This window comes from Salmo salar, chromosome 23 (genome assembly GCF_965601325.2).
Source record: "Salmo salar chromosome 23, fSalSal1, whole genome shotgun sequence".
NCBI lineage: Eukaryota > Metazoa > Chordata > Actinopteri > Salmoniformes > Salmonidae > Salmo > Salmo salar.
Window position 1 is genome coordinate 36506195 of NC_138313.1, and position 13806 is coordinate 36520000.

General features: G+C 41.5%; 1 protein-coding gene across 1 annotated transcript in view; it reads left to right on the forward strand.

The window, feature by feature from the left end:
- Window positions 1–13806, forward strand: part of LOC106584498 (sodium- and chloride-dependent GABA transporter 2) — a 55686-nt gene that overhangs the window by 33820 nt on the left and 8060 nt on the right. Inside the window, exons 8-9 of the mRNA XM_014169873.3 lie at window positions 6694–6797; window positions 13197–13321. Of these exons, the coding sequence (XP_014025348.1) occupies window positions 6694–6797; window positions 13197–13321 (229 nt within the window). The remainder of the gene's footprint in view (window positions 1–6693; window positions 6798–13196; window positions 13322–13806) is intronic.

Sequence of the window (13806 nt, forward strand, 5' to 3'; positions counted from 1 at the left end):
CATCAGCCTCAAAACCTTAATGACTTGGAGAAGATCTGCAAAGAGGAGTGGGACAAAATCCCTCCTGAGATGTGTACAAACCTGGTGGCCAACTAACAGAAACGTCTGACCTCTGTGATTGCCAACAAGGGTTTTGCCACCAAATACTAAGTCATGTTTTGCAGAGGGGTCAAATACTTATTTCCCTCATTAAAATGCAATTCAATTTATAACATTTTTGACATGTGTTTTTCTGGATTTCTTTGTTGTTATTCTGTCTCTCACTGTTCAAATAAACCAACCATTAAAATTATAGACTGGTCATTTCTTTGACAGTGGGCAAACGTACAAAATCAGCAGGGGATCAAATACTTTTTTCCCTCACTGTACATATAAAATTCCTTAAGCAGCATATTTTTGGTATTTAGGTATTCATAAAAATAATAATAATTAAACAAAATAAGTAACCAATTCAGACCTTTACAATTAAGTTAGCAGACTTGAAGAGTAAGGGTGGGTAATGAAGAAAAAATTATGAAAATGATACAAGAAGAAACTATGACAGATATGCAAGTCTAATGCCTAAACAGTCAAAAATAGGATAGCTGTAGGATCCAAATATTGTCCATTGTTCATTCATTTGCATGGTGTCATCACTGTGTAAATGTCCTGGACCATAGGCAATATAATGATAACAAGTTCAATGCTCAGCAATAATAGTACTATTGTTCCTTATACCCAAACATGAGAGGTCTCCTCATCATTGTCTTATGCTGAGGGCAGCATCCAATTATAACCATAGGCTAGGCAGCATGATTGTGCATGGATAGCATACCAGAATAAAGAGCCAGTCATGGGGTTCCATCTGTTGGCTTGTCCCCTTGTGTGTTGAGTTTGATGTGCTTCTCCAAGAAGTCTTGAGCTTCCTTGGCAGTGGAAAACGTGTGTGGCTTGGTGGATGGAGCCACATCTCAGGTTTAGCTGGTGTAGCTGGGATCTCACCTCGTTGTAGGTCTCCTGCTGTTTTAGCAGTTCAGCACTCAGGTCTGGGTAGATGCTGATCCTCTTCCTTCAATAAGTCAGATACCCGGATTCCGCTGCAAGACGAACAATTTGCAGCTTGACTTCAAAGCTGTGGATCCGAACAATCATACAACGAGAGCCGTTGTGGAGTTGACCTGTGCAATGCGCAATGTTAATCAGGAGCATGGGACCCAGCAGCTCCTGTCCGAACTGTTCATAGAAAAGATTGATCATGAAGGAAGTTGGGTTGCCTGCTTCCATGCCCGTTTCAAGTCCTGTGATTTTCAAATGATTCTGTTTCTCTTTTAGGAGTTTGATTTTCCCTTTCAACTTACTGTTTCCAGGTCATGGATAAAGATGGCGCCGAAGAACATGGCTGACGTTTTACAGATTTTGTTTTCGTTTTGTGTAACTTATTTTTTAACTTATTGTGTACATAATGTTGCTGCTACGTCTCTTATGACCGAAAATAACTTCTAGACATCAGAAAAGCGATGACTTTTTCCTTCAACGAGTCTGATGAGAAGGATATCCTGCTTTCACTGGAACAGGCCCAGATCCACGCCTTTTGCATAAAGAAAAGACGCCGGAAAAGGGGACGCAGATCAGGGATCCTTCTGAGAAGCCGGAGGCGAGCGAGAAAACTCCCAATGCCTTCCATTCTCCTTGCTAACGTGCAATCGTTAGAAAATAAAATGGATGACCTAGTATTAAGATTATCCTACCAACAGGACATTAAAAACTGTAACATCTTATGTTTCACCGAGATGTGGCTGAATGAAGAAACGGACAATATAGAGCTGGCGGGATTTTCCGTGCACCGGCAGAACAGAGACACTACCTCTGGTAAGACGAGGGGTGGGGTTGTGTGTCTTTTTGTCAATAACAGCTGGTGCACGATGTCTAATAGAGGTATTGCTCGCCTGAGGTAGGGTACCTTATGATAAACTGTCGACCACACTATCTACCAAGAGAGTTCTCATCTGTATTATTCGTAGCCGTCTATTTACCACCACAAAGCGAAGCTGGCACTAAGACCGCTCTCAACCAACTCTATAAGGCCATAAGCAAAGAAGAAAACGCTCACCCAGAAGAGGCGCTCCTAGTGTCCGGGGACTTTAATGCAGGCAAACTTAAATCAGTTTTACCAAATTTTTACCAGCATGTCACATGTGCAACCAGGGGAAAACAATCCTAGACCACCTTTACTCCACACACAGAGATGAATACAAAGCTCTCCCCGCTCTCCATTTGGTAAATCTGACAACAATTCTATCCTCCTGATTCCTGCCAAAATCTAAAGCAGGAAGTACCAGTGACTCGCTCAATACGGAAGTGGTCACATGGCGCGTATGCAACACTACAGGACTGTTTTGCTAGCACAGACTGGAATATGTTCCGGGATTCATCCTATGGCATTGAGGAATACACCACCTCAGTCATCGGTTTCATCAATAAGTGCATCAATGACGTCGTCCCCACAGTGACTGTACATACATATCCCAACCAGAAGCCATGGATTACAGGCAACATCCGCATCGAGCTCAATGCAAGAGCTGCCGCTTTCAAGGAGCGGGAGACTAATCCGGACGCTTATAAGAAATCCCACTATGCCCTCAGACGAACCATAAAACAAGCAAAGCGTCAATGCAGGATTAAGATTGAATCCTACTACACCGGCTCTGATGCTCGTCGGATGTGGGGGGGCTTGAAACTATTACGGACTACAAAGGGAAACCTAGACGCGAGCTGCCCAGGGACGCAAGCCTACCAGACAAGCTAAATGCCTTTTATGCTCGCTTCGAGGCAAGCAACACTGAAGCATGCATGAGAGCACCAGCTGTTCTGGATGACTGTGTGATAACACTCTCGGCAGCCGATGTGAATAAAACCTTTAAACAGGTCAACATTCACAAAGCTGCTGGGCCAGACGCATTATCAGGACATGTACTCAAAGCATGCGCGGACCAACTGTCAAGTGTCTTCACTGACATTTTCAACCTCTCCCTGACCGAGTCTGTAATAGCTACATGTTTCAAGCAGACCACCATAGTCCCTGTGCCCAAGGAAGCGATGGTAACCTGCCTAAATGATTAGCAACCCGCGGCACTCACGTCGGTGGCCATGAAGTGCTTTGAAAGGCTGGTCATGGCTCACAGCATCCTCCCGGACACCCTAGATCCACTCCAATTCGCATACCGCCCCAACAGATCCACAGATGACGCAATCTCAATCGCACTCCTCACCGCCCTTTCTCACCTGGACAAAAGGAACACCTATGTGAGAATACTGTTCATCGACTACAGATCAGCGTTCAACACCATCGTGCCCACAAAGCTCAACACTAAGCTAAGGACTCTGGGACTAAACACCTCACTCTGCAACCGGATCCTTGACTTCCTGACGGGCCGCCCCCAGGTGGTAAGAGTAGGCAACAACACGTCTGCCATGCTGATCCTTAACACTGGGGCCCCTCAGGGGTGTGTACTTAATCCCCTACTGTATTCCCTGTTCACCCACGACTGTGTGGCTAACATGACTCCAACACCATCATTAAGTTTGCTGACGACACAACAGTGGTAGGCCTGATCACCGACAACAATGCGACGGCCTATAGGAAGGAGGTCAGAGAACTGGCAGTGTGGTGCCAGGACAACAACCTCTCCCTCAATGTGAGCAAGACAAAGGAGCTGATCATGGACTACAGGAAAAGGAATGCCGAACAGGCCCCCATTAACATCGACGTGGCTGTAGTGGAGCGGGTCAAGAGTTTCAAGTTCCTTGGTGTCCACATCACCAACGAACTATCATGGTCCAAACATACCAAGACAGTCGTGAAGAGGGCACGACAAAAGCTTTTCCCCCTCAGGAGACTGAAAAGATTTGGCATGGGCCACCAGATCTTCAAAAGGTTCTACAGCTGCACCATCGAGAGCATCCTGACCGGTTGCATCACCGCCTGGTATGGCAACAGCTCAGCATCTGACCGTAATGCGCTACAGAGGGTAGTACGAACGGCCCAGTACATCACTGGGGCCAAGCTTCCTGCCATCCAGGACCTATATAATAGGTGGTGTCAGAGGAAAGCCCATAAAATTGTCAGAGACTCCAGTCAACTCAGTTATATACTGTTTTCTCTGCTACCGCACGGCAAGCGGTACCGGAGCGCCAAGTCTAGGACCAAAAGGCTCCTCAACAGCTTTTACCCCCAAGCCATTAGACTGCTGAACAATTCATAAAAATTGCCACCGGACAATTTACATCCCCCCCTTGTACACTGCTACTACTCGCTGTTTGTTTGTTACTTATGCATTGTCACTTTGCCCACACCTACATGTACAGATTACCTCAACTAGCATGTACCCCTGTACACTGACTCGGTACCGGTGCCCCCTGTATATAGCCTTGTTATTGTTATTCTAATTGTGTTACTTTTTATTTTAGCCTACTTGGTAAATATTTTATTCTTCTTGAACTGCACTGTTGGTTAAGGGCTTGTAAGTAAGCATTTCACGATAAAGTCTACACTTGTTGTATTCAGCACGTGGTAAATAAAGTTTGATTTGATTTGATGGAGTCGCACCTCTGTCGCATTGGCTGTCTTCTACAGACTTTCCACTTTGGTTGAAAAGGTATCCACTTTAACAGTGAGCACTGCCAATGATTCAATGATTTACAGGTTTTAGAGGTATTCTCTTCACAAACAATCTCTCGAATAGTAGCCAGCTCTTTCTGTAGTCTGTTGTTGAGAGCCTCCATGTTCCCATAGTTGAATTGTGGACGGACAGACTGCTGGAGCATAATAGAACTGCTAGTTATTTCTTATCACTCAATGAATGTCCACACCTTAATATGAAGTTTTAGGAAATAAATCTGTTAATTCATAGTAATTTGCAAAAGAAAGCCACGAAAGGCTATGCGTTTCAATGAATGCCACTGGAACCAGAAACAGTAGTAGATTTAAAAAAGCTTTTGTCTCAATTTGGCATGAGGGTGTTGATGGAAAGTGATATTGGGAGAAAAACTATTTAAAATCCATTTACACAAACAACAACTGTGCGGTTAAAATTGACAAAAAACACACATTTCTTTCCACAGGGCTGTGGGGTGAGACAGAGATGCAGCTTGAGCCCCACCCTCTTCAACATATACAGTATATCAACGAATTGGCGAGGGCACTCGAACACTCTGCAGAACACAGCCTCACCCTACTATAATCTGAAGTCAAATGTCTACTGTTTTCTGATGATCAGTAGCACCTAGATCTTCTGCACAGAATATGTTAGACCTGGGCCCCGACAGTGAATGTCAGTAAGACAAAAATAACGGTGTTCCAAAAAAGGTGCAGTTGCCAGGACCACAAATACAAATTCAATCCAGACACTGTTGCCCTATAGCAAACAAAAAACTATACCTACCTCAGCCTAAACATCAGCACCACAGGTAACTTCCACAAAGCTGTGAACGATCTGAGAGACTAGACAAGAAGGGCCTTCTATGTCATCAAAATAAACATCAAATTTGACATCCCAATTAAGATCTGTCTAAAGATACTTAAATCAGTTATAGATCTATTGCCCTTTATGGTTGCGAGGTCTGGGGTCCACTCACCAAGCAAGAATTCACAAAATAGGACAAACACCACATTGAGACTCTGTATGCATAATTCTTCAAAAACGTCCTCTGTGTACAATGTAAAAAAACTAATAATGCATGCAGAGCAGAATTAGGACGATACCCGCTAATGATCAAAATCCAGAAAAGACAACCACTTAAAAGGAAGCAATTCCCAAAACTTCCATAACAAAGCCATCACCTACAGAGAGATGAGCCTAGAGAAAAGGCTCCTAAGAAAGCTGGTCCTGGGGCTCTGTTCACCAACACAAACAGACCTCACAGAGCCCCAAGACAGCAACACAATTAGACTAGAGAGAGAGAGATTTCACAACCACTTCTCCATTTTGGCACTTAGAGTATGTTGAGTAACACCAGAAAACGAAATGAGTGCCCTCTTCAATCCACTGGGGCCTTCTCTGGATCAATACAACCCTGTGTTGCAGGCAGTGACAAGCTACTCCAAGAAGCCTCTACCATGAGAACATCTGCCTTAGTGGCTATGGCCCATAGGCCCTGGTCAAAAGTAGTGCACTACATAGGCAATAGGGTGCCATTTGGGATGCATCCAGAAGTCTTCCTGGCTACCAGGCAGCCAACTGAAACGTGCCCCCATTGCTTCAGCACCACTTTGCCGAATGGAACAAAGAGCACCCTCATTTAAATTGGAACTGTGTTGTGCTGGTCGTTCATAGAGTCTGTGGTGGAAAATTACCACACTTGGCGTTGAGGAGCCATTGAGATGGAGAACCAGCGTGCCAGTGACATTGTCAGGGTGGAGAGGGTGGGCTTAGGACTGAAGAGGGGGTATGGGGTCTATAGACAGAGATTACTCTGGGGTTGTATGGTGGGTGGTGATGACATCGTAAGTGACGAGAAATGGGGTGACCGTGTTTACCACAGAGTGAGGTGCGTGTAGGTAATTATTTGGTCATAAAATGTCTCACCAGTAGGGGTTTATAACTGTCTTTCTATAATGTGTTTCATAGAAGTAAATGTATCAGCCAGGAACAATGCCATGGTTTCTCCCAGCAAATTAAAAGGCTGGTTGGTTTGGTTTCTTCCTGTTCTTTCTAGGTATGGATGGATGCAGGGACTCAGATCTTCTTCTCGTATGCCATCTGTCTGGGGTGTCTGACTGCCCTGGGGAGCTACAACAAGTACAACAACAACTGCTACAGGTCAGGGCTCACCACAGAACACACACTTACACCTCTACCTCCCAGTCTACTCTGCTCGACTCTGCTGTACTGTACTCTGCTCTACCTTACTGTACTCTGCTCTACTCTGCTGTACTGTGCTATACTGTACTGTACTCTGCTCTACTCTACTATATTGTACACCCCACCTCCTACCTCACCTAATTAGATAAGACTGAGATTATTGAAACAATAAGCAGAAGTGTCTCTGATAAGATTAAACAGAGAAGTGATTTGTTCTGTTTTACATCCTAATGACCTAACCATCACTGTTTTACACCCTAATGACCTAACCATCAGTTCTGTTTTACACCCTAATGACCTAACCATCACTGTTTTACACCCTAATGACCTAACCATCAGTTCTGTTTTATACCCTAATGACCTAACCATCAGTTCTGTTTTACACCCTAATGACCTAACCATCACTGTTTTACACCCTAATGACCTAACCATCAGTTCTGTTTTATACCCTAATGACCTAACCATCAGTTCTGTTTTACATCCTAATGACCTAACCATCAGTTCTGTTTTATACCCTACTGACCTAACCATCAGCTCTGTTTTATACCCTACTGACCTAACCATCAGTTCTGTTTTATACCCTACTGACCTAACCATCAGCTCTGTTTTATACTCTACTGACCTAACCATCAGTTCTGTTTTATACCCTAATGACCTAACCATCAGTTCTGTTTTATACCCTAATGACCTAACCATCACTGTTTTACACCCTAATGACCTAACCATCAGTTCTGTTTTATACCCTAATGACCTAACCATCAGTTCTGTTTTATACCCTAATGACCTAACCATCAGTTCTGTTTTATACCCTACTGACCTAACCATCAGTTCTGTTTTATACCCTACTGACCTAACCATCAGTTCTGTTTTATACCCTACTGACCTAACCATCAGTTCTGTTTTATACCCTACTGACCTAACCATCAGTTCTGTTTTATACCCTACTGACCTAACCATCAGTTCTGTTTTATACCCTACTGACCTAACCATCAGTTCTGTTTTATACCCTACTGACCTAACCATCAGTTCTGTTTTACATCCTACTGACCTAACCATCAGTTCTGTTTTATACCCTACTGACCTAACCATCAGTTCTGTTTTACATCCTAATGACCTAACCATCAGTTCTGTTTTATACCCTAATGACCTAACCATCAGTTCTGTTTTATACCCTAATGACCTAACCATCAGTTCTGTTTTATACCCTAATGACCTAACCATCAGTTCTGTTTTATACCCTAATGACCTAACCATCAGTTCTGTTTTATACCCTACTGACCTAACCATCAGTTCTGTTTTATACCCTAATGACCTAACCATCACTGTTTTATACCCTAATGACCTAACCATCAGTTCTGTTTTATACCCTACTGACCTAACCATCAGTTCTGTTTTATACCCTAATGACCTAACCATCAGCTCTGTTTTATACCCTACTGACCTAACCATAAGTTCTGTTTTACACCCAAATGACCTAACCATCAGTTCTGTTTTATACCCTAATGACCTAACCATCAGTTCTGTTTTATACCCTACTGACCTAACCATCAGTTCTGTTTTATACCCTAATGACCTAACCATCAGTTCTGTTTTACACCCTACTGACCTAACCATCAGTTCTGTTTTATACCCTAATGACCTAACCATCAGTTCTGTTTTATACCCTAATGACCTAACCATCAGTTCGGTTTTATACCCTACTGACCTAACCATCAGTTCTGTTTTATACCCTACTGACCTAACCATCAGTTCTGTTTTATACCCTACTGACCTAACCATCAGTTCTGTTTTACATCCTAATGACCTAACCATCAGTTCTGTTTTATACCCTAATGACCTAACCATCAGTTCTGTTTTACACCCTAATGACCTAACCATCAGTTCTGTTTTATACCCTAATGACCTAACCATCAGTTCTGTTTTATACCCTAATGACCTAACCATCAGTTCTGTTTTATACCCTACTGACCTAACCATCAGTTCTGTTTTATACCCTAATGACCTAACCATCAGCTCTGTTTTATACCCTACTGACCTAACCATCAGTTCTGTTTTACACCCTAATGACCTAACCATCAGTTCTGTTTTATACCCTAATGACCTAACCATCAGTTCTGTTTTATACCCTACTGACCTAACCATCAGTTCTGTTTTATACCCTAATGACCTAACCATCAGTTCTGTTTTACACCCTACTGACCTAACCATCAGTTCTGTTTTATACCCTAATGACCTAACCATCAGTTCTGTTTTATACCCTAATGACCTAACCATCAGTTTTGTTTTACACCCTAATGACCTAACCATCAGTTCTGTTTTATACCCTAATGACCTAACCATCAGTTCTGTTTTATACCCTACTGACCTAACCATCAGTTCTGTTTTATACCCTAATGACCTAACCATCAGTTCTGTTTTACACCCTACTGACCTAACCATCAGTTCTGTTTTATACCCTAATGACCTAACCATCAGTTCTGTTTTATACCCTAATGACCTAACCATCAGTTCGGTTTTATACCCTACTGACCTAACCATCAGTTCTGTTTTATACCCTACTGACCTAACCATCAGTTCTGTTTTATACCCTACTGACCTAACCATCAGTTCTGTTTTACATCCTACTGACCTAACCATCAGTTCTGTTTTATACCCTACTGACCTAACCATCAGTTCTGTTTTATACCCTACTGACCTAACCATCAGTTCTGTTTTATACCCTAATGACCTAACCATCAGTTCTGTTTTACATCCTAATGACCTAACCATCAGTTCTGTTTTATACCCTAATGACCTAACCATCAGTTCTGTTTTACACCCTACTGACCTAACCATCAGTTCTGTTTTATACCCTAATGACCTAACCATCAGTTCTGTTTTATACCCTAATGACCTAACCATCAGTTCTGTTTTATACCCTACTGACCTAACCATCAGTTCTGTTTTATACCCTAATGACCTAACCATCAGTTCTGTTTTATACCCTACTGACCTAACCATCAGTTCTGTTTTATACCCTACTGACCTAACCATCAGTTCTGTTTTATACCCTAATGACCTAACCATCAGTTCTGTTTTATACCCTAATGACCTAACCATCAGTTCTGTTTTATACCCTACTGACCTAACCATCAGTTCTGTTTTATACCCTAATGACCTAACCATCAGTTCTGTTTTATACCCTACTGACCTAACCATCAGTTCTGTTTTATACCCTAATGACCTAACCATCAGTTCTGTTTTATACCCTAATGACCTAACCATCAGCTCTGTTTTATACCCTACTGACCTAACCATCAGTTCTGTTTTATACCCTAATGACCTAACCATCAGTTCTGTTTTATACCCTACTGACCTAACCATCAGTTCTGTTTTATACCCTAATGACCTAACCATCAGTTCTGTTTTATACCCTACTGACCTAACCATCAGTTCTGTTTTATACCCTAATGACCTAACCATCAGTTCTGTTTTATACCCTACTGACCTAACCATCAGTTCTGTTTTATACCCTAATGACCTAACCATCAGTTCTGTTTTATACCCTAATGACCTAACCATCAGTTCTGTTTTATACCCTACTGACCTAACCATCAGTTCTGTTTTATACCCTAATGACCTAACCATCAGTTCTGTTTTATACCCTACTGACCTAACCATCAGTTCTGTTTTATACCCTAATGACCTAACCATCAGTTCTGTTTTATACCCTAATGACCTAACCATCAGTTCTGTTTTATACCCTACTGACCTAACCATCAGTTCTGTTTTATACCCTAATGACCTAACCATCAGTTCTGTTTTATACCCTAATGACCTAACCATCAGCTGTGTTTTATACCCTACTGACCTAACCATCAGTTCTGTTTTATACCCTAATGACCTAACCATCAGTTCTGTTTTATACCCTACTGACCTAACCATCAGTTCTGTTTTACATCCTAATGACCTAACCATCAGTTCTGTTTTATACCCTACTGACCTAACCATCAGTTCTGTTTTATACCCTAATGACCTAACCATCAGTTCTGTTTTATACCCTACTGACCTAACCATCAGTTCTGTTTTACATCCTAATGACCTAACCATCAGTTCTGTTTTATACCCTACTGACCTAACCATCAGTTCTGTTTTATACCCTAATGACCTAACCATCAGTTCTGTTTTATACCCTACTGACCTAACCATCAGTTCTGTTTTATACCCTAATGACCTAACCATCAGTTCTGTTTTATACCCTACTGACCTAACCATCAGTTCTGTTTTATACCCTAATGACCTAACCATCAGTTCTGTTTTATACCCTACTGACCTAACCATCAGTTCTGTTTTATACCCTAATGACCTAACCATCAGTTCTGTTTTATACCCTACTGACCTAACCATCACTGTTTTATACCCTACTGACCTAACCATCAGTTCTGTTTTATACCCTAATGACCTAACCATCAGTTCTGTTTTATACCCTAATGACCTAACCATCAGTTCTGTTTTATACCCTACTGACCTAACCATCAGTTCTGTTTTATACCCTACTGACCTAACCATCAGTTCTGTTTTATACCCTACTGACCTAACCATCAGTTCTGTTTTATACCCTAATGACCTAACCATCAGTTCTGTTTTATACCCTACTGACCTAACCATCAGTTCTGTTTTATACCCTAATGACCTAACCATCAGTTCTGTTTTATACCCTACTGACCTAACCATCAGTTCTGTTTTATACCCTAATGACCTAACCATCAGTTCTGTTTTATACCCTAATGACCTAACCATCAGTTCTGTTTTATACCCTACTGACCTAACCATCAGTTCTGTTTTATACCCTAATGACCTAACCATCAGTTCTGTTTTACATCCTAATGACCTAACCATCAGTTCTGTTTTATACCCTAATGACCTAACCATCAGTTCTGTTTTATACCCTAATGACCTAACCATCAGTTCTGTTTTATACCCTAATGACCTAACCATCAGTTCTGTTTTATACCCTACTGACCTAACCATCAGTTCTGTTTTACACCCTACTGACCTAACCATCAGTTCTGTTTTATACCCTAATGACCTAACCATCAGTTCTGTTTTATACCCTACTGACCTAACCATCAGTTCTGTTTTACATCCTACTGACCTAACCATCAGTTCTGTTTTATACCCTACTGACCTAACCATCAGTTCTGTTTTACATCCTAATGACCTAACCATCAGTTCTGTTTTATACCCTACTGACCTAACCATCAGCTCTGTTTTATACCCTACTGACCTAACCATCAGTTCTGTTTTATACCCTAATGACCTAACCATCAGTTCTGTTTTATACCCTAATGACCTAACCATCAGTTCTGTTTTATACCCTACTGACCTAACCATCAGTTCTGTTTTACATCCTAATGACCTAACCATCAGTTCTGTTTTATACCCTACTGACCTAACCATCAGCTCTGTTTTATACCCTAATGACCTAACCATCAGTTCTGTTTTACATCCTACTGACCTAACCATCAGTTCTGTTTTATACCCTACTGACCTAACCATCAGTTCTGTTTTATACCCTAATGACCTAACCATCAGTTCTGTTTTATACCCTAATGACCTAACCATCAGTTCTGTTTTATACCCTACTGACCTAACCATCAGTTCTGTTTTACATCCTAATGACCTAACCATCAGTTCTGTTTTATACCCTAATGACCTAACCATCAGTTCTGTTTTATACCCTACTGACCTAACCATCAGTTCTGTTTTATACCCTACTGACCTAACCATCAGTTCTGTTTTATACCCTACTGACCTAACCATCAGTTCTGTTTTATACCCTAATGACCTAACCATCAGTTCTGTTTTATACCCTACTGACCTAACCATCAGTTCTGTTTTATACCCTACTGACCTAACCATCAGCTCTGTTTTATACCCTACTGACCTAACCATCAGTTCTGTTTTATACCCTAATGACCTAACCATCAGTTCTGTTTTATACCCTAATGACCTAACCATCAGCTCTGTTTTATACCCTACTGACCTAACCATCAGCTCTGTTTTATACCCTACTGACCTAACCATCAGTTCTGTTTTATACCCTACTGACCTAACCATCAGTTCTGTTTTACATCCTAATGACCTAACCATCAGTTCTGTTTTATACCCTAATGACCTAACCATCAGTTCTGTTTTATACCCTAATGACCTAACCATCAGTTCTGTATATTGATCTGCATTCTGACAGTATCTGATTCTGCTTTGAAGTTGTAAAGTTTTAGTGATTCTGCTTTGAAGTTTTCAAGGGGTTAGTGTGGTACAGTATCTGTTATTATGGTCTCCGTCTTCCTGACGACTGCCTCTCTGGGTTTACAGAGATTGCTTGTCGTTATGCTTCCTGAACAGTGGGACCAGTTTCATGGCTGGCTTTGCCATCTTCTCCATCCTGGGCTTCATGTCTTATGAGCAAAATGTGCCCATCTCAGAGGTGGCAGAATCAGGTTAGTAGTCCTTGTAAAAGAGAGTTACACACAAACCATTCTAGACAGTCAATTTCTACATCATCGTTGGGAAAGAATACATGGTTTTCCATAATTGAAAAAAGTGTACGTGCTTGTGCTGTCAGATGGAATCATCTGTTGAATTTCAACAATACAATTGAGTATGTCAAAGTAGAATTGCTACCCCAAGTAAGCGGCTATTGACTGTACATTCCCCACACTGTTCAAGAGAAAAACCCTTTACTGTGCTGTATTGGTGCTTAATGGTGTTAAAGAGAAAAACCCTTTACTGTGCTGTATTGGTGCTTAATGGTGTTAAAGAGAAAAACCCTTTAATGTGCTGTATTGGTGCTTAATGGTGTTAAAGAGAAAAACCCTTTACTGTGCTGTATTGGTGCTTAATGGTGTTAAAGAGAAAAACCCTTTACTGTGCTGTATTGGTGCTTAATGGTGTTAAAGAGAAAAACCCTTTACTGTGCTGTATT